This window comes from Pteropus alecto, unplaced genomic scaffold (assembly GCF_000325575.1).
Source record: "Pteropus alecto unplaced genomic scaffold, ASM32557v1 scaffold21, whole genome shotgun sequence".
NCBI classification, from domain to species: Eukaryota; Metazoa; Chordata; class Mammalia; order Chiroptera; family Pteropodidae; genus Pteropus; species Pteropus alecto.
The window spans coordinates 17,618,701-17,639,111 of NW_006436282.1; the positions used below are offsets into that span (position 1 = coordinate 17,618,701).

Here is a 20,411-nt window from a genome sequence, read left to right on the forward strand (position 1 = left end):
GAAAGTATTCAGATACTACTTACGGAGTTTAATAATAATTATAAGGATAATAGTAATAAGACCAAACACTTACATGGCACATGCTATGTGCCAAGTATTATTTTATGTGTTTGGCATATATTCTCTGTTAAATCTTCAAAACAGTCCTACAAAGTACATGGCTTGTTATTCCTATGTTATAGAAGAGGGTACTGGTGATCAGAAAGGTTAAGTAACCTCCCAAGGACTTGCAATTAGTAAGAAGTAGAGTGAGCACCTGAGTCCTGGTAGCCCAGGTCCAGAGGCTACGTTCATAACCATTTGCTTTATGAATAAGTATCGATAATCCCTGAAAGGTCAAGGCCATATCTTTCTTAAAAGGTATTTGGACGGTGAGGCAGGACAATGTGAAAGGAAAACCACGATTCTTAATTTTGTTACAAAGCAGGAAACTTTGGCCTCCAGGAAGCATTTTTATTTGCGGGAAAGAAGATGTGAGGTTGTCAAAATGAGGAACATTTGGACCTATCAATCATCAAACAGATTAAAGGAAAAGTGCATATGCACAATGCCTTGGGGGACAATGGGCATCCCCATCCTAAAGCTGCATCGTGGCCCTAAATTCTATAAAGTTCCTGACAGAACTTACGCTGGCAGAGTCACGTGGGTTGTGCCAATGGGAACGATTTCCATGGATTTGCCCCAGAATTTGTTTTTCCATCTCACATCTGAAATGAAATACCAAATATTACATATTTAGCGGGAGAGCTAGGTAAATAAAAGACTTCTTGGGCTATATAAATGACTGATCACGATATAGAACAATCTCTTCATAATAAAAGCCATTATCATATAGGACAACTTTTTATCCTCTGTAAGTACCAGCTGAGTACCTAAAACAGAATCCGGGAAACTAACATTATAAGATCAAGTTCCTCCTTTGGAACAGCTCACAGTGTGAAAGGCAGACAGAAGTGAAAACTTGTAAGGCCCACACAGAGGTATAGACAATAACTGAGTATGTCGTAAGGTGAAATGGAACCAAAGAAAAAGGAATAACCAGCCATCCCTGGTTATTCAGAAGAGGCTTGTACATCAGAAGAGGCTTGCCTGAAGGGGCCACTTAAATTGGGCTTTGATGAATAAGTAGGAGTTTACCAGGCATAGAAAAAGTAATTGAAGGCAGAAAGCATAGCTTGCTCAAAGCGGGAGGGAGGTATGAGAGCATGGTGTGGTTTTGTTTATTGGTTCCAGATTGTCTAGAGAGGAATAGAAAGACGGAGTACAAAAAACAGTGAGCTCTACGGGCTGGTTAAGAAGTCTGGTTTGCGTGCACTGGGAGGAAACAGGTGTTTATTTAGACAGAAGCGATGTGATTGGATATAGACATTGCAAAGACAATTGGCAAAAATATGGAAAATGGAACAGGAGCAGGAGAGATGAGGAGCAGGTAACAAGTTACAGGGCTACTGTACTTGCTCAGGAGTTAAAAACGAGGATGAGGTGAACCAAGACAGTAGTGGGAGAGAATGATCCCAGAACCCTTCGAAAAGTGAAAGCAGAACTGGGTGACAAATTAGATGCAGACTGAGAATGACAGGAAGAATTTGTGGCCGATTTCAGACTTTTCTAACGTGCATGAATGGCGGTACCAACAGGGAGACGGGGAATAGAGAGAGAATGGCAGAGACGGATGATCCCTCCGGCTGCTTCGTGACAACACACAGAGCACAGGGCAGTGGAGGGGAAGAAAGCAGGGCAGCCAGGGGGGAAGCCGTGGCCGTGGTCCAGGAGCGAGGTGGGGTGGGACCACGGAGCCCCTGGCCGCATATTACATAATTTCATTTCTATGAAATATCCAGAATAGGCAAATCTATCAAGACAGAACGTAATTTAGTGTGTGTCTCAGGATGGAAGCAGGTGACAGAAGTAGGAAGTTGGGGTGGGAGAGGGTATTGGTTAACGGGGTTTCTTTTTGGAGTAATAAAAACGTGATAAAAGTGATTGTGGTGATGACTGCATAACATACGAAATATACTCTGTGAATCTACTAAAAACCATCGATCTCTCAATAAAGTTGCTACCAAAAAAGAGAATCGTCCGTTTAGAGCAAACACAGTGACAATGTATTGCAAGGTTTATCACATATATATTAGTCAAATGTACGCCCACGATAGCTCAAGCGTCGAGAGAGGAGAAATGGACGCATATTTTGTAAGTTTCTTATCCTAGAGGTGAAGCGGCATAATGTCACTAGAAGAGAGACTGAGATACTTTGAAGATCTGTAATGTGAATCCTAAAGTAACAACTAAAAATGAAACAAAGAGCTATAGCTAATAAGCCAACACAGGAGACATAATGGAATAATAAAAAGCACTTGGTCCAACAGGAAGCAGAAGAAAAGAGAAAAGGGAGCAAAGAACAGATGCAACGAACAGAAAACAAGAGGTCGGATTTAAATCCAACTGCGTCAATAATTGCAATAAATGTTAATGGTCTAAACAACCTTGTTAAAATGTAGAGAAATGTCAGGTTAGGTTTTGTTTGTTTGTTTGTTTGTTTGTTTGTTTTCAGGTTGGCTTTTAAAAAGTAAGATTTGGGAGTTACGGGCCTATGGGATGTAACAGGTGGGACTCCCCACGAAAAGGCTGATGGGGAAGAAGAGCAGGGAGCCGAGGAGGAAGCGGGGTGATGGAAGGAGCACACAGGAAGGACTTGAAAAGACACGTCTCATCACATAACACCTAACTCAGCACTAAAGTGCTTAGAGGCCAGTGACACTTAGCAATTAGGAGGTTAGAGATCTCACGGGAATTCTTTCCAGAGGATTTCAGTGAAAGTCAGAGAAGTTTCTTGCCAAGCTTCAATTCTAAACTTTAGTAGCAAGGATTCCGAAAAGAAGCTACAGTGCTTGTGACCTAACCTGGTAATTCTGACCGCCTCCAGGGAGAGGGACTGAGGGGCTGGGACTGGGGTGAGGGCAATACTCTTTCATATCTTTTCAATTCTATAGGTTTTTTTTTTTTAAGGCAATGTGGCAAATCAGGTGTTAAAACTGTTAGCAGAGAAAAACGTTGTAAAAATTGACACATACTCATTGTTTGAAAACCCAGGATGCTCAGATTTTCTTTCTGTAGCACGCTGTTTTGAATAAATAAATGAGTTATTGAAATTAATTAATCCATTTAAAAAATATTTGCAACTTTATTTATCCTTCGTAACAATCTATCCCCTCCCAAATCCAAAACATAAAGTGAATATAGGTATTGAAGAAAAAAAGTCAGCAAAGTAAAATGTGATTTTAGAGATAAAAATAAACATTTTTAAAAGCAAAAAACCCCTCTGCTGTCTGATAAATAACTAAAAGTGTTTCCTGTCTCTTGAAAGACACAAGGTATTTCAAGTGGCTATGGAATAAGATAAAGAGAAATTATAGGAATAAGATGGTGGTGACCGAGACAAAGAATTTTCAAAAAAGAGGACACCTAAATTATCTATCTAAATCCTCAATTGTGAAGTAGACAAATATCAGTTATTATTCAGAGATGGGAGGCAAGAACATCAAGCAGTACAGATCCCAACAAGGCCCAAGTTCAGGGCCTACTTTTGACCTCAACAAGCATTTACAGTAGTTTCTGAATAAAATAAATCTAGCATTACAAAAAATGATGGGAGCGAAATAGGGCAGCACATTACCTTGCCAGAAAACAAAATTTCCAGACTCAGCATGACACGCAGAGATAGGTGGATGGTGGCTGACCTGATGGAAACAAAGGCCAGAAAGCAAAAAATTTATTAACTTTTGTGCCTCATGAAACCCAGTCCTCCCTTGCGTTGAGATGTAACACGACACTCGGTGTCTACGTGACTGAAAACTTCTTTTCGTTTTCTTTCACCAAGTCTGTCCTCGAGAGAGTGCTCCTGATACAGTCAGCTTCGATTTGCTCAAGCTCATTAGGGGTGAGAAGAAGTCGGGTGAATGGAAGCCACCAGAAGCCTCAGAGAAAAGCAGCTAAATGGCGAGTGATGAAGATAGAAACACGTTTTGAAAGACGTGAAAATAAAAGCAGGAACATGCAAAGGTTCATACACCATGTCATCTGACATTGGCCACCAATGTCAAAATCTCTATCAGCTGTTCTGAAGGTACCTGTGTTTAACGAAGATGTCAAATAGTAAAGGTTTTTAAACGCTTCTTCCAAGCAACACAAAGACTCTTTGGGGAAGCAGATTTCACTCATTTAAAAACTGCATCACAACGGTCCGGCCTCTTTTCAAATCACCTACAAGAAGCCTGATTCGAGATAATTTTTTAAAGAATAATGTTCTATTTTTAAAAAGAGCTAAACAAACAATTATTGAAGAAATGATAGTCAACTTCTAAGAAAATTTTTTTATTCATTTTCTGTTGAGATAAAAATATCTTCAGTAAATACTCGATTATGCTCCAGAAAAGAGAATCTTTTGTAACAGACTCTAGCGCAGTCCCTGCCTATGTCACTGGGGTCATTACTTCGTTTTAGTCACTAATGAAGAAGCTAATGAGAAAATGGTTCCTCACATTTCCTCATTATCTTAGTAACTCAGGGCACATGAATGGTAGCATTCGGTCTTAGTGAAACCAGAATAATGCTGCCAGTGGTGTTTCCAGAATTTTTTCTGACTTGGCTGGTTCTTAGCCAAGTATCTTACATTTAGAGCATCTACTCCAAAGCCTTCACATTACAAATGAGACAGAAATCATAAAGATTAAGTAACATTTCCCAAACACATTGATACAGAAAAAAATAAAGGTAAAACCCAGAGTTTTACCTTTTTTACAGTTTTCAAGAGGAAATGACAAATTCTCAACCACTGCTGTGCTCTGGACCCTCGGCTGCAATGAGGAACGTGGTCTGAAAACCACTTCTGGGTGTCACCCCCTTAGGTGGAGAATGGCAGGGATAGGATAATCTAGAGTCACGTACACATTTAACTGATAGGATTTCAACTGTACCTACCACCTTGACCCAAAGAAAAGTAGAGACAAACATGTAAATAGTATGGGCATCTCTCAGGTCTCAGTAGACATGGATCTCAGATCTAATATGACATGGGAGATGTAAATGTGCTATCCCGTGGATGGTGTCAGTTCCCACAGGCCTCTTAATGTAGCCCCTAAAATGCAACTTTCTGCGTGCTTTGTCTTCTTTCCAATGCAACTTCTTGAAGATACTTTGTATCACAAAATGTTGCATCCTTGTCTCTGTCTATGATCCCCAGCAACTATCAATGAAAAGAGTAGAGTTAACTTTCAAACCTTGGGATCACATAAAACTCAACCAGGACAAGAACCACCTCCTGCACCCACACACGTATATGCCGTGGAGTGGGAGGAGCTATGGAAGGCTCCCCTCCCCCCATAATGTAGGCATATTTTAAAGCCGATTATTATAAAATATGTCATATTCATTACCACAGAAAGAATGTAGTAAAAAGTATAGGTATCACAGCCTTGATCAAGAATTTGGCATTTTATAGGTATGGCCAAATGAAACATCAAAGCAAAATAAAGTATCTAAAACTATAAACCTCTTCTATAATAATTTTAAATCCCATAAAACAGGGGTAAATATTATATCCATGTGAATTCTAAATGATGCCTTATCATACCATAAAGTATACATACGTCCCATAAAAACATAACTTTGACTTTTCAATATTATCGCATGAGATTAACGAATAAGCATTTAGCAAAGTGCCTATGATGGGCTCTAGCGAAGTTTTCTGAGTGGATACATCTCAACATTCAAAATCAATGATTTCACTTCTTTTTTTCTGGCTTAAAAATGCCTTTGGGGGTGATTTATTTGGTGCACATTGTTTTTAAGAAATTTACAAAGCTTTCCAGGGAAAGTAAATTGATGCCTTACTCTGCTTTGATAGATTTCCTTACAACAGGTACTGATTCATGAAACCTTTGGGGAGCATCTGATAAGTGCTCTGCTAGTGTCAGGGCATGAAGGAGAGCTTTTGGAGGCCACAGACCTAGGTCCTAGCTGTGCACATTCATCTACTGGCTCTATGACTTTGAGCTGACCTTGAGCAAATTTTTAAGCCCTTTGGGCCCCAGTTATCTCATCTATAAAGTAGGACTAATACCACTGACTTTGCAAACTAAAAAAAGACGACACATGTAAAATGCCAAGATCATATGCTGGTATGAAGTATGTGGAAACCAAATTTTAGCCATTTTTCATGAGTGGTATTTCTACTTGGTTCTCATGGTAACCGTGTATCTTCATTATCATTATTTTATAAATGAGGAAACAAATTAAAGAACCCATTCAATGCTACAAAGTTAATTAGTGACAAGGGCAGCACTTTAAACCGAGGTCCACTGATTTTCAAAGCCAGTGTTCCAGTTGCCTCCCTAAGGCTGCTCTCAAGTCAGGCTGTGCTCCTTCTCCCAAGGGTGCCATTGAGGTCCCATCTCGTGAATATTCAGAGAAAGACTCTTGAGTCTGACCTTACCAGCCTCTCTGAGTCTCTTTAATTTCTTTGTAAAATGATGTCGGAGGGTCCCTCTGATTTTGAAATGCTCTAATTTTAACATTTGCTTTCAACGTCTTCTTCAAATCTCAGCCTCATTGGGTGCCACCCAATTGGAAAAGATTATTCTAAGGTGTTAGCTCGAATGCCCATGGAAAGGGGGTAATTCACAGTTAATACTTTAATCTTTGTTGACGGCAATCTTTCTAAAATCTGGCATAGAGAATAATGAGCACAGTCTATCCTGTCTTAGTATGGAATTTGGTTGAGTTTGTACTCACATTACATGTTAATCCACATGTAACCCGGAAAGGCATTAGATTTTAAGTTTGAATCTAAAAAAGCCAGCCCTGGAGTAAGAAGCTAAGATTTTAACTTACTAGATAAATCCAGTTTAGACTGGTTTTTTAGCATCCTTCTCCATCCCAATCACATAAGAGCAATTTCTGATTGCTACGGATTCTCAAACATTCAGGAAATGAGTTTTTATTATGCAAGTATTTATATGTATCTTTCTTCCTATAAGGCTGCAATCAATGGGTTCCCCTGTTAGTTATGAATTCTTATAATTTATTTGTACACCTGAGGTCTTTCTTCAACCTGACATAATCATTTTGATTTATGCTTTGAATGCATTTTATATAAAAGGTGGGCGGTAAGGAGAGAAGCAGGTGAGAAAAGGGTGCATCTTAATATCTGTGTATTCTGTAAGTTTTTCATTTTTGGATCCAGGAAAATATCCCTTAAATACATCTATTCTGCAACTGTCAAGAGACATAACTCTAGAGCCCTCCTAGTCTTGACTTGCCTCCAACCTCAAAGGGTAGCTTGTGAAAAAGAGGACAAGTACCAGGTGACAATCATCCATAGAGGGGACCAAGTGGCCATTCTTTCTATGGGATTCATCAAACATTTACTGACCGCCTATGATGTGTCAGGCGCTGTCCACTCGCTGGGAATACAATGAGCAACGAAAACCTTTATCTTCATGGAGCTGACATTTCAGTGCAGAAGTGGGTGAGATAGATAATAAACAAATAAGTACGTAATTTGTCAGTAATAACATGTGTTAAGAACGGAGCAAGGCATACGGATCGGGGGATGAGAAGTGGGTGTGCTATGTTCCGGACAAGGTGTTGGGGCAGGACTCTCTAGAATGGAAAGCTTGGAGGCTACGAGAAATAAGAAAGTTAACCACGCAGAGGAACAGCCACTGCCCAGGGCTGGTACATGCTCGGTATATTTTAAGAGAGGCAAAAGGCAGTGAGGCTGAGGCTGAAGGAGTGAAAGTGGGAGGAGGTGTGATATCTGGGGGTGGCGCCTTGGAGGGCTTTGTGGGCTGTGGTCAGGACTTTGGTTTTTATTCCAAGAGACACAGGAAGTCCCTGGAGGGTTTAGAGAAGAAGTTGCTCCTGCTTGAAGTGATCACTGGCTGCAAGGTGAAACTAGCTTTGGAAACCAGAGACCAGTTAATGAGTCCATTGCAATCATCACAGCCATTGATTACGACGGCTTGGGCATGGTGGCCAGCTCCAGTGGGGGAGGAAGTGAAAATGACTGGCTCTGCAAGGAAGGCTTCTGAACAAAGACCCCAGGATTTACTGATGGATAGGATGTGGATTATAAGAGAACGAGCTATTAAGGCTGATGTCAAGGACACTGGCCTGATTTGGGGGAGAATGCAGCTGTCAATTATTTTCTCTTCAGAGTTAATCACGTATTTCACAAACACATGGCTTCTTGCAAAGAAAAAAAAAAGAAAGAAAGAAAAAAGAAACCCAGAAATAAAAACAAAAACACATTAAGTGATGACTTGACCTAGAAACGCAGAAGCACTGGTTTCGTCGCCTTATATTTGATTTATTGCTAGTTCTATTTGAACAGCTTGAATTTCCCCTCTGATAATGTCTTTAAAGAGGATGCCACTTTAATCAGTAGGAAATACTTTTGCCTTTTAGTAGATAAAAGAACTATTCAGAGAGGCGATGTGAGTGTGTAAGGAGAGAAGTGAGAGGCGTGGTATTTATAGTCTGTCCAAGAATATATGTTCAAAGTCCTCCCGATGAGCCACAGAAAAGGGCTGAGCCGGAAGAGCAAAGAAAAAAAGACCTCATTCAAATCTCTTCCATTTTAGTAACTTTCAATAACTCCATTCAGCTTTTCTGTCACAAACTCTCAACAGGATGTGGCTAAGTGAATAAATGGTTAAAAATGACTTGAACAGTGATCTGACAACTGAAGTTCCAGGTAATTAGGAAAAGCCACTTTTAGGTAATAGCGTAATTGCATATCTTTTAGATGCCAAACCTCTCCCAAAGGTACAAAAGAGAAGCAAAGCTAACTGAAATGAGTTTTCTGACCCCTCCAGTCTCTAATGGGGCCCAAAACCAATGTGTTATCTCTCTGCCAGGCAGCAGGAGAAGCAAGTGAGGAACAATCTGCCAGCAGGAGACTGAGTCCCTGAGGACAGACAGGAAGTCCTTTCTTCCTGAATTCCCCCTTTTCTGGGCTTATTTAGAAATCCAAGGCTGAATCAGATTTCTTAGCACAAAGGAAGCTCCTTCCCAGGGAAGGTGGAACATATGACAGAAATGTTTATGATTTACTGCTGAATGTACCTCATTCACAAAGGCCACTTTCCAGCCCACAATGGGAGCTGAGAACAAAATTCTACATGAGTTTGGAGGATGAAAGGTTTACGTGCCAATGACAGGTAAAGTTCCATGGTCTGAACAGTATACAAAAGGCTGTTTTCCTAACAGCAGCTACTGAATCCAGCAGCATCGAGCATAGTAACTAAATCCATACAAGAGACCCTGAAAAAGGTGAAGGAGAGTGGACACAGGAATGAAAGCAGAGGGCATTAGCTTCGGGTCCCTGGCAGGTACTAATGCTCTTGGCCTCATTTTCCTCATCGATAACTGGTCCTCACCTCACCTGCAGCACAGGGTATTTTGAAGATCAAATAGGATCCTGCACAAGTTTGAAAAGCACAAAGCACTCTGCAAACCTAGTATTTCTGGCCCCCACGGCAGGTCTATTTTTCATAGTAAGTAGCATTCTAGTTTATATATCAGTCTCTTGTAAACTTAGCTAGTGTGACTCTGCCCCTGAGAGATTTACCCATTTTTTTGGTGTCTTAAAAGAACCAACTGTCTGAGGCCATAAAACTAAATTCCACACAGGAAGTGACTCCATCACGATCAGGACTGGTGGTATTACCATGTAAAGCCAGCTGCGAGGATGACTCTTAGCTGCCTCATCGCCGGCTTTCTGTCAGAGACTCACCGGTGTCATTACGCCCCCTTTAAACCCCTGAATTAGAAGCATAGATGTACTATATCTTATTTCAACGCTCCTCTTACTATTCTTAACACTTAAAAAAGATTTTAAAAGTTGCCTCTAAATATAAGACTAGTAACCACGCACTGAATGTTTACTAGTCTCAGTGCAAGTGCTTTATACATTGGTGTGTTATTTCAATTGAGCCTCGCTGCAACGAGGTAAGAGTTACCATTCCCATTTTATAGATAAAGACACAACTGAGGCTCAGAAAGTTTGTCACTTACGTGGCCACACACAGAGTAAGTGCGGGGGTTAGTTAGGATTTGAAAGCAGGTCTGCATTACACCCAGCACACCCTGTGTTACTAACAAGGACCAGATCTCATTCATGCTTCTTTCCTTGGGATCCATTTCATAGAATTAAAGACTAAGTTATGTAACGTTCTTTCTGTCTTTGTGCACATGTGCCCAGGAGCTCTGCTTTCTCTCTGTGCCACCATAGGAGATACACAAGCATGTCGGGGGCTCACGGGGTTGAGGCTTAGCTCACATTACTACTCTTTCTTACACCTATTCATGCTTTCCTGATTGTCTGCTGTAGTTTGGGGGTATTTTCAGCCTTTACTTTTTTTCATACGAGTGTATATAATGCCATGGTAACCAAGTTATATTTTCATTTATTCTCATTCCATTTTAGGTTTAGTATTTAAATAACCCAGTTGAATTTGAATCAGATTATTTCATCCCTTTAACTACTGATTTAACCCCTCTACTTCCTCACTATCAGTGTTTAATTTCTTATTTCAGCTTCTAAACGGAAAGCTGCTGAAAACATGCTTTGGGATTATTGTGTATTCATTTTCCTTTGAGTTTCAGAGAACACCGCTTGTAATTTACAGTTCAGACAAACACCATCTTCATGAGCCTCTCAGCCACGCCACCCCTCCCTTCCCACCCTCATAACGCACATTCATTGATAAAGAGGGCAGCAAGATAATAGGAAGGAAACTAGTATTTTAGCAACCCGCCCTTTTCCCCTCAGTTTTCTAAGAATTAGGAGAAGAGAAATTTATTGCAGCAATCATGTTTAATGCTCCTCAGGTAACGGTTAGGGATATATGGAGGGTGGACATGTTTAGTTGCTGCCTTAACTGGGGATGGGGCAGGGGGGAAAGAATTGCTTTTTATTTTTGGTATTGTTGCACCCTATTTTAGCTGAACATATCCTTATTGACAGACATTTTGGATGTTGCCAACATTCCACTATTGCAAACTATGCTATCCTGCATCAATAATGGCAGTAAACATTCATGTAACACTTTATACTTCATGTATCAGACACTGGTCTAAGTGCTTTGTAGAGTGTATCTCCTTTAATCGTTACAAAGACATCTGAGGTCTGTACCATTAACATCATCTCCACCTTTAAAGAGGAACTGAAGCACAGAGAGATTAAGTGGCTTGCCCTTAGTTACACACCTAGTAAGAGGTAGGGCTGAGATTTGAACCTACGCCGTCTGGCTCCAGAGCCATTGTTCTTGAATATTACTCTCTGCTAATTCTGTAGTGGGAAGAGTCTCGTGGAAGCTCGAGGAACTCAGTCTGCGTAAGTATGAAGTATGTCCATCCATTCGATGAAGACCAGCATCTCCTCAACCCCCGGCCCCCACTGTACTGAATTCTCCCAGCACCTGGACCAGTACCAGGCGCGTGGTAATGGTCCAAAAATATTTATGGGGTTGAATGAATAAATACATGAATGAATGATTCCTCTTAAATAAACTCAAGAGTAATGCAATTGTTGGGTGCTAGCCATTCTGATGGGGGCGGTCGTGCCCTAAAATAGCAATCGATGCCAGTGAGGGAGGGTGCAAACTTTAAACCTCTAAATCACAGTTTGGGGCACGTGCTTCATACTCTGAAAACTCCTCTCACTATGATTTTGAACAGAAAGGGCACTGTTCGTGCACATGGCCAAGCGGGAGCTCAGCGCTGCTCGTACCTTCCTGCCTAGGGGTGGTGGCTAGGTTTCAGGGGAAGGGAACTCGATGACTCTCTTTATGTGTAAAAACACTATAATTATCTCGTTGCTTTGAAGCTAGCGAAAGGTAGAAAATAAATATTTCAAAAACACATGTAATGAGAGGCATAAGCAACTCCTCCGGTGCAAGTGGACAAAAGGGTGTACACAACAAACCAGAAGGGTGTATATGCACCTGTTCTGAGAAAAACTGGAAGCCTTTGTCCTCGCGAATACACTCATAGGTTTCTCCGAGAACTGGATTAAAGGGTTTGCTCCCAGCTCGGAAGTAGCTGGATGCATATGCCGATACAGCAAAGGCTGCCACGTACACCTAAGGAGAGGGAGGAAAGAACGTTGTTATTTCTCTGTCACCGGCAAAGTTATTTTTACAAAGACAGGAGCACAATAAAACCTTCATTTCTCTCTTCATCGTTTGTTTCAGAAAGCCAAATTTTTAGTTTAAAGTTGCAGATTTAAATAATGTTCACTGTGGCCTCAGAGACAAATGAACCAAACATTTTCAAACTGTCCATTTGTTCTAATGCCTAAAAGTTGGCAGAGCCTTTCCAGATGATGGTATTTACCAAGCGAATTACACTGCTTTTGAGTGGTTAGGCTGAGCCATATCTGAGAAAAGGTTTTTGAGGAGGGGTGAGGAAGAGGAACATAAAAAAAGCCAAACTTCCCTCAAAATTCAGAAATAGGCGTACTAACTTTAGCCATTCCCAATTTGATACTGTAGAAATCTCAAAACTCATTTGACAAAAGAAAATCTGTGAGCGTCACTTCCTGAGCCTGGGCAACAAACCACAGGACAGAGCACAGTGCTTTATTTTAAAAAGTTCTGCTTGTCTACAACCATGCCACCCTGAACAAGCCCGATCCTGTCTGATCTTGGAAGCTAAGCAGGGTCAGGCCTGGTTAGTACTTGGATGGGAGACCACCTAGGAAGACAGGTGCTGTAGGCGTAAAAAATAAAAAATAAGGGATTGTAAGCTGGCAAGGCCCTTGCAATCTGTGAGGTTAAAAAAAAAAAAAAAGTTCTGTTTGAAGGAAAAAGGAAAAATCAAAAAGGAAAATAAACTATAAAGGAACATGAAATGAGCAAGATCTTTTAATGGCCTTCTCCGTGAGGCTCTCAACATTTTTCTCATTTCCCCTTTCAGGACACGAAAAACGTACATTATTCTTTTTATGTACTTGGCAGGCCCAGCACGAAAATGAAATTGAAGTAGCAATAGCAACTTTCCCTTTCTAATATTGAGTAACAAACAATCTCTATGTCTTCTCTTCACAGCACATTTCATGAAGCCTTTTACACTGTAAAAAGAGCTGAATGCCTTTCATAAACATTTACTAGTCACACAACTTTTCTTAGTCTTTTGCAAACAGGAGCCACCTTACCACCTCATACTATAGAACACTCTAGAGCAGCTGGATAGCTTATAAAAATCAATTCACTACGCTCAATTCTGTCTTTGTTCTTGAAACCTGGGTCTTCGTTTATCTCTCTGCCTCCTCAGATGTTTGCTACCTGTTAAACAGTAAGGTCACACTATCTATCTTGAATGCCAGATCAACCCTGAATCGCCTTCATAACCTAAAATATGACAAAATGTATAAAAGAACCTGGCATCATTCACAACACTGAGGGAGAGGGAGCAGAAACAATGAAGCATCCTCCTTTGGGGCTGGCAACATGGGAGAGATCTCTGCAGGGGCTGGAGCTGACCCTCAGAGCCATAAACACAACGCAGGGATACTAAGCTTGCCTGTACTTTCCCTTCCTGATGTAATGTGCTGGAATGCAAAGCCTTTCTTCAAACTTCTTCTCAAGGTCAAGGACACCAATCAATCAGCTGAATATCCTAAGGGTCTCTAAATTGCCACAAGCCTGAAACACCTTGAAGAATACTTTCATCTTCAAAGTCAGTGTTTTCTTTAAAGAGGGGTCCACAAATGTTGGCTTTTAACACTTGTCTTAGAAGCTATGTGCTTCCCTTTGCTCAGCAGAAATTCTCTGGGGAGGAGTAACAAAGAAGACTGAAAAGACACAGCTTGATTTTCTCTCCTACTCGTATTGTCAAGCCCACTTCCTTGACGGGAGAAGTCTCTGGAGACTGTGAGTCTGGAGACTGTGGAATGACTACAGTAGGTCTCTTTTCACCTACGAGTTAGGTTTCCCCTTAATCTTCAAATCACTGAAGTAATGACATTTTAATGAGGGTTAAAACTACAGAATCCTTAGAATTTAGAAAGGAATCGTGTCCTCCATCAGGGTGAGGGTGACAGCCAGGTCTTGAAGCCGAGAGGGAATTGCCAACTCCAATTGAGCCAATCAGCAAATGCCCAGGACAGAGACCCTGCATTTGAGGAAAACACTGTACCTCAGCCTCCCACACAAAGACCTTACTGTTGAGCAGGTGACATACGAGGAAGCAAAAAGAGGAAGAGACCTCTCAATTTTGAAGAACAAAGTCAGCTACAGACAGAGAGGGCTGATCTGGCCACAGTCTTAACACCGCAGTCCCCTTCCCCCGAGCTGCACAAGGCGGGGCAAGGCTGAGAGACACTTGGAGTCCTTTCACTGGAAGTGATACCGAGTAGAGAACAAAAGGTGAATTTTTCGTGAATGAGCTTTAAAACAAACAAACAAACAAAAAACTCTATAGAATAAGGAGAGGAAAAACGACAACAAAACCAAAAAGAATCTTTCTTTTGTGAAAACCTCTTCTGTGAACGTTATTTTCTGAAAATCTAGGAGCCGATGCGACGATTCCAAAAATAAACAAAAACGTTCTCAAGGGAAATTCACCCCAGATGAGAAAGACAGCTTGAGAAATTAAATGCTGTCCACCCGGGATCGTAAAAATAAATACCCAGACAGCCCTCGAGATATGTTTTCCAGACAGGCATATCGGAACAATCACAAGGAAGGTTCTGGAGAAAGAGGAAGCGCAAGTCCACAGAGCAGAACTATCCCCAGGCACAGCTGTCACAGAGGAGACCTCCCCACCCCCAATGGCAAATCCTGACAAGGTGACTGAAAACAGCCCAGCAGAGGGGAACCAGATGTCACTGAGAAATGAATCTATCTCAAGTACCATCTCAACGAAAACCCCCTAGAGGGGACTGGCTCTCTGGCTCTGCCCGCATTGGTCCTGCCAGCCTGAGAACGGCCTGGCAGCCCAGGTGGAAGACGGCCCCTCACCATCCTCTCCAGGGCACTGGGAATCTGTGCGGCCTTGTCCAGTAGCTCGCTGTACTCCAGCTCCTCACAGAGCCTCTGCAGCGTGTTCAGTGGCTCGTTCAGCTCCACCGGCATGGCCACCTTGGACAGGTCCTTGCCTATGTTATTTCTCAGGATGTTCCACAAGCTGATGTTACTGGTGTTGGGGCAGGGTGCCGGCAAGCAAGTCCTTCTTCTGGACTTCGTTTCCCCACCACCTTCCAGGACAGGTCCTGAAAGGGAAATGGGCCTGGTTATCTTTATAAGCCTTTCCACTTTATTTTATTATTTTTAAAAATAAAAGAATCCATGAAGAAAACCTTACCTAGTAAGTATTCAATTTTACTCTTAATCTCAGTTATTCAGAACAAGACTGAAAGTTGGAAAATAAAGACTTCTGCACAGTTAAATTAAGTCCAAAAATGACATGCACTAAAACTCAAAGACTCCCGTCTACAAGAAGGCCTTCAAGATCCTGCTCAAAAGCTAGTTCTTCACAGTTCATGTACATGTATAATAGAACGAAACTGAATTTCTATACTCAGAGCAAGTTACTGTTTACACTTTTAAACTCAAACTCTTTTTATAATGAGCACTTCAAATTCTGATAAAAACTCTTATACTCTTTTTAAAAATCACTTCGAATTCTCATAAAAAGTTATGTTAATTCCATGATAATTATGAAGATGATAAAAGTCATACATCATCCTATCATCTGGAAATAGTAGCCAATTATGTCTGGGAGTATTTTCACTAAGTGTTTTCTTCATCCGCAGAGTTCATACTGTATGTCTAGTTTTCTGTTCTGCTTATTCAGTTACTATAAGTATTCTTCCATGCTATTTGAAATTCATCTAAAACATTATTTTTAATGACTATGAAAAATCCCATGCTATGGATACACCATAATTTACTGAATTATTCATCTATTGTTGGACTTTTAGCTTTGTTTCAATGTTTTGCTATGATGCAAGAGGAAGTGATTATTCCTATTCCTAGATATTTGATTATCTCTCTGATTATTTTCATAGGAGATATAAAAGTGGGATTACTATGTCAAAGACTATGAATATTTTTGTATTTTTGATTCACATGCTCAGAGGGCTCCTGAAAAAGGCTGTATCAATTTCCCATTTATCAGCAGCATATGCGAGTGTCCATTTTCTGAGGCCTTTCCAGGCTTGTCATTCTTTGTTTTTAATTTTTAGCAAATCGTTAGATGGATGGTGTTACCTCTTTGTTTTTAACTTACATTTAGAAAATTCCTAGCGTGATCTGGAATGCCTTAAAGAACATTTCTTATCTGAATTGTCCGCTTTCCTATTTAAATATTAAGATGTAATCTTTTGTTTTTATATTCATTTTACAATTTAATTCCCATTTGACATTTACCATTAAATTTGGCCCATGTGATTTTTTTGATGAATGAAACATTTACGTGTTAGGTATTTATATCTATCGATCTTTTTGCTTTGTGAGAAATTCCATTGCTTCTTACTCTGAAATTCTTTGCCCATCCCAATGGAGCTTATTTTCACATGAACTCTTTTGCATTACAGCAACATATGTGAAAACAACATTTTAATTTTATACTTTTATTTATCAAAAATAAATATTTAATGTTTGTTCTTTATAAAGCCAAACACACTGACTAAAGAGTCTACTTCGTTGAACAGAAAAGCATGAAACTGGAGTTATACTTCGCAGTCTTGTGTTAATCTAAGCATTCAATTAATTGTTGAATTTGTTTTTATTGTTCGACATGGGCAAAAATCTGATTCATATAAGTAAATAGCTGTAACTAAGAGTAGTTTTTAAAAAGTTTTCCATGTAATCTCAAAATATTTTCTTTGATTACACTAATTTAAATTGGAAAGAATACTATATGACTACTTCCACTAGTAGCTAATATATATCTAACTTTTACTCAGGCAGCAAGTCATCTAAGTATTTTATATATATGTTCTCACTAATTTTTCATAAGAACTTCTTGAGGTAAACAGTATTATTATTTCCATTTTACAGATGAAGAAATCAAGGCACAGAGCTGTTAATTAACATGCCCTAGAATATATAACCAGTGAATGGCAGAGCTGAGGTTAACAAAGGAAATCTAATCCTTGAATTGATATTCCAAATCACAGCACGCATCATGGTGACAGATCTTCATATGTGCCTATTGATTTTGGGGTGGGGTGGGTAAGAAATTAATAGGAAGTACCCTAAATACCTAGCATTTAGCATGGGCTCAGAGAAATTCTAGTGTGATCATTTATCAAGACCTTGATCCGATCCTATTTCCTTTTGTAAGCAGAACTGTGTAATTAATGCAAAGGTTCTTTCTATATCCAATCTTTTCAGTAGAATATTGATGTTTAGAAACCTAACCTTCTTCAGAGACAGTTAAACTGGAGGACACCTATTTTCGTTTCCCAATACGGCTGAAGAAGAAAGCTGGGTTTGGCCATGTTTGTTCAAGCTAAGGCAATGTTAGCATTCTAGCAAAATGGCTGTGGAATAAGAAAGAACCAGCTTTAACCTCCTGTATACCTTTCCTGGCTGGTATAAACTCAGCACAGCTGTGGTCTTAGGTCTAGGACAAGTCCTCGGTTCTCAGCTTTGACCTCTCAACCCTGTGCTTCTGTTGGCCCCTTCCTAAGGCCTCAAAGAGAAGGACTTCAGCAGCGGTCAGCCTTGCTCATCCACAGTGAGAGTTCCACTTTAGTGTGTGTGCTATTTGCCAAGGGAATACATGATGTTTCTTCGTTTCTCTTTCAATTCACTTGTTTTCCTAGAAAAGCAAGTAGCTCCTGTATTATCAGTCTTCTCCTTTGAACCACTGGTTCTCAGACTTTTCTACCAAAAGGTTCATCTCTCCAGAAACATTTCAAGCAAGATAGAGCCTCATGGGCATCTGACTTCCAGCAGGTGTGAGGCTGAAAGGGTATTCTTCCAGAGGATGGTAAAATTACCTGCGTTTGTGTGTGTGTGTGTGTGTGTAGGCTCTTTGACATACAGATAAGAACACATGATCATCATATTTCGCACATTCTTACTGAGCTGGGGAGCATTGAAATACCAAAAATCACCTGGCATAGCCCCTGTCCTCCATGTAAATATGAAAATAGGGAGTGCTCTGGGTATCCACTGTGTGGCACAGACAAACCAAGAAGCCCCAAGGCACACTGAGCACCAAGACTGGGAGTATTTGATGCTACAGGACCAATGCAGAGAACTGTCCAATGAGTAGATTCCTCTGAAGGGCCCCTTGCTAAACAGACCTCAGTCTGCTCACTGAACTCCTTAATCACCTGGGGATAGCTGGACAGTCCAGGGACCCCATGGTTCAAATCAACATTTCCTGGCATCATGTCCACTCTTGGGAACAACCAGTAATAAATGGATGTTGGAGGACACCTTGAGGCACCTCACTGCCAGGAGGTGAGTTTGCTATTTTCAGTCCCTCTCAAAGCCTTTACTCTCTCTCACTGTCCCTCCTACTCTCCGCCTCTGAGAGGAGACCACATTCTGTCTGTGGAGTGTTAAAGAAAAAAGGGAAAACAAGTTTGCTATTTTCAAATGTGTTATCTTCAAGAATCTGAAGATAGAGTACCACTCAGACAAGACCTTTATTATGTAAGCCCTATGGAATTCCTAAGTTATGAAAACGTCTATATACTGAAAGGCAAAAAAGCTATATTCTAATATGCTTTCAGAGAGAATGTTTGACCAAATAAGGGATATATCTTACACTGATCTTTGATATTTATATGATAATTGGTATATCCTCACTTTAGAAAAATACAAATTTATGCAAGTAGAGAAATTTATTGGAATGAATCCATTTTTCACATGCAGTGCTATCTTCTTACCTGGGTGATACAAAGCTTGAGGGTTGGATTATGTCTTAATTTTCTTGGGTAGTACTTGCTATAGTTCTCTGCCTACAATAGGTACTGTATATATGCTTATTAGCATTCTGTGAAAATCCAAACTTTCAGAGATCAAATAATTTAAATCTTACCCAAGGTCTGTCTCTCATTATCTAAATCATTACTGAGATTGTCCAAGGAAAGGTTGTCACTTATGTCACTGACATACGAGTCATCCTCGGAAACCTATGGGAAAGAAGAAATATACATTAGAGTGACAGTAAACAAGCCAGATTTTCATAAAACCTTTACTCAAATCATCAAACATTTTGAACCCCACATTACAAACTGTGATAAATAATTCTTGATGCTGTTTTCACAGAAGCTCATACACCAGTCTGCCTAGGAGGTGTTGTAGCAAACATCTGTTATTAAAATCCTTACACTTTCTTGCTTTGTTCTCAGAAGTCAAGTCGAGATTTTAGTTGCTATTAAAATTCTTACTAATTCAGACTGCATTTTCAGAATTTGTTAATGTTTGGGTAGAATGAGTTACAATTTGTCTTTGAACTATTTAGGAAAAAAAACTATGGAAATTAACAGATAAATGAGATTATATTTTTCAATTATTGAATTTGACCTATGTTAAATGCTAATTAATTCAATCAATTAATTTAATAACCAGTTTAATTAAATTAAATTGATTTGGTTAATTAGTTTAATTAATTTAATTAATTAACATAATCCAAAACTCAATGCTAATTAATTAAATTAGCATTTAACATAGGTCAAATTCAATGATTGAAAAATATACAAGATGATAATTTCTGGCCCTATAGTAGAGATAATACATTATCAAATAGCTCACAGTCAAAATTGTTAATATGTAATTGAAAAGAGGTATAATAAATCAAGTAATAGAAATACAGAAGTGCCAACACCGACCCTCACCACCTTTTTTCCTAAGACCTTATATCCTTTTGTGCTTTTGGGGCTATGAGTTATAAGATCTCAGAATGTAATAGCAGAAAGGGGCCACTGAGTTTAGTGTTTCTAAATGTGGGTATTTCCTGAATGAGTAAAACAACGAAAGAGACTTTGAGGCACCTAACTGAACACAGTGCTCAAACCTCATTCTCTGAAGAGCTGGGAGACAACAGAACCTCCTGCGCATCGAAAAACTCTGAAAGGGAGTCAGCGATGGAGAGTCTGCTCTCATTGGAAAGCTGGTGGACCAGAGGTCGGCTGTCGTCCGCGGAGTTTTCCTAGTTGAAACATGAAAACAAAAATGCATATATTTAGAAAGAGTCTCAAGAGAAGCAAATAAACAACAGATTTCATTGCACGATACGCAAGGTCACGGGCCCACGCAGATGAGCAATTCAAAGCAGAGGTCAGCTCAGGAGTTGAGGACCAACAAGCCTCACGCAAAATAAACTGAAAAACGAAGGTATCTCTCAAATGGACGCCTCACTTACAGGCACATTAATGA

At 40.0% G+C, this 20,411-nt stretch overlaps 1 protein-coding gene and 1 pseudogene across 1 annotated transcript in view; one reads left to right on the top strand and one right to left on the bottom strand.

The window, feature by feature from the left end:
- The window catches only part of OSBPL3 (oxysterol binding protein like 3), a 96,965-nt gene that overhangs the window by 15,156 nt on the left and 61,398 nt on the right, over positions 1-20,411 (bottom strand). The window contains exons 13-18 of the mRNA XM_025046813.1: positions 20,050-20,184; positions 19,072-19,165; positions 15,030-15,280; positions 12,012-12,149; positions 3,677-3,740; positions 629-707 (exon numbers count right to left, since the gene is read on the bottom strand). Of these exons, the coding sequence (XP_024902581.1) occupies positions 629-707; positions 3,677-3,740; positions 12,012-12,149; positions 15,030-15,280; positions 19,072-19,165; positions 20,050-20,184 (761 nt within the window). The remainder of the gene's footprint in view (positions 1-628; positions 708-3,676; positions 3,741-12,011; positions 12,150-15,029; positions 15,281-19,071; positions 19,166-20,049; positions 20,185-20,411) is intronic.
- LOC112479845 lies at positions 12,669-12,786 on the top strand (annotated as a pseudogene).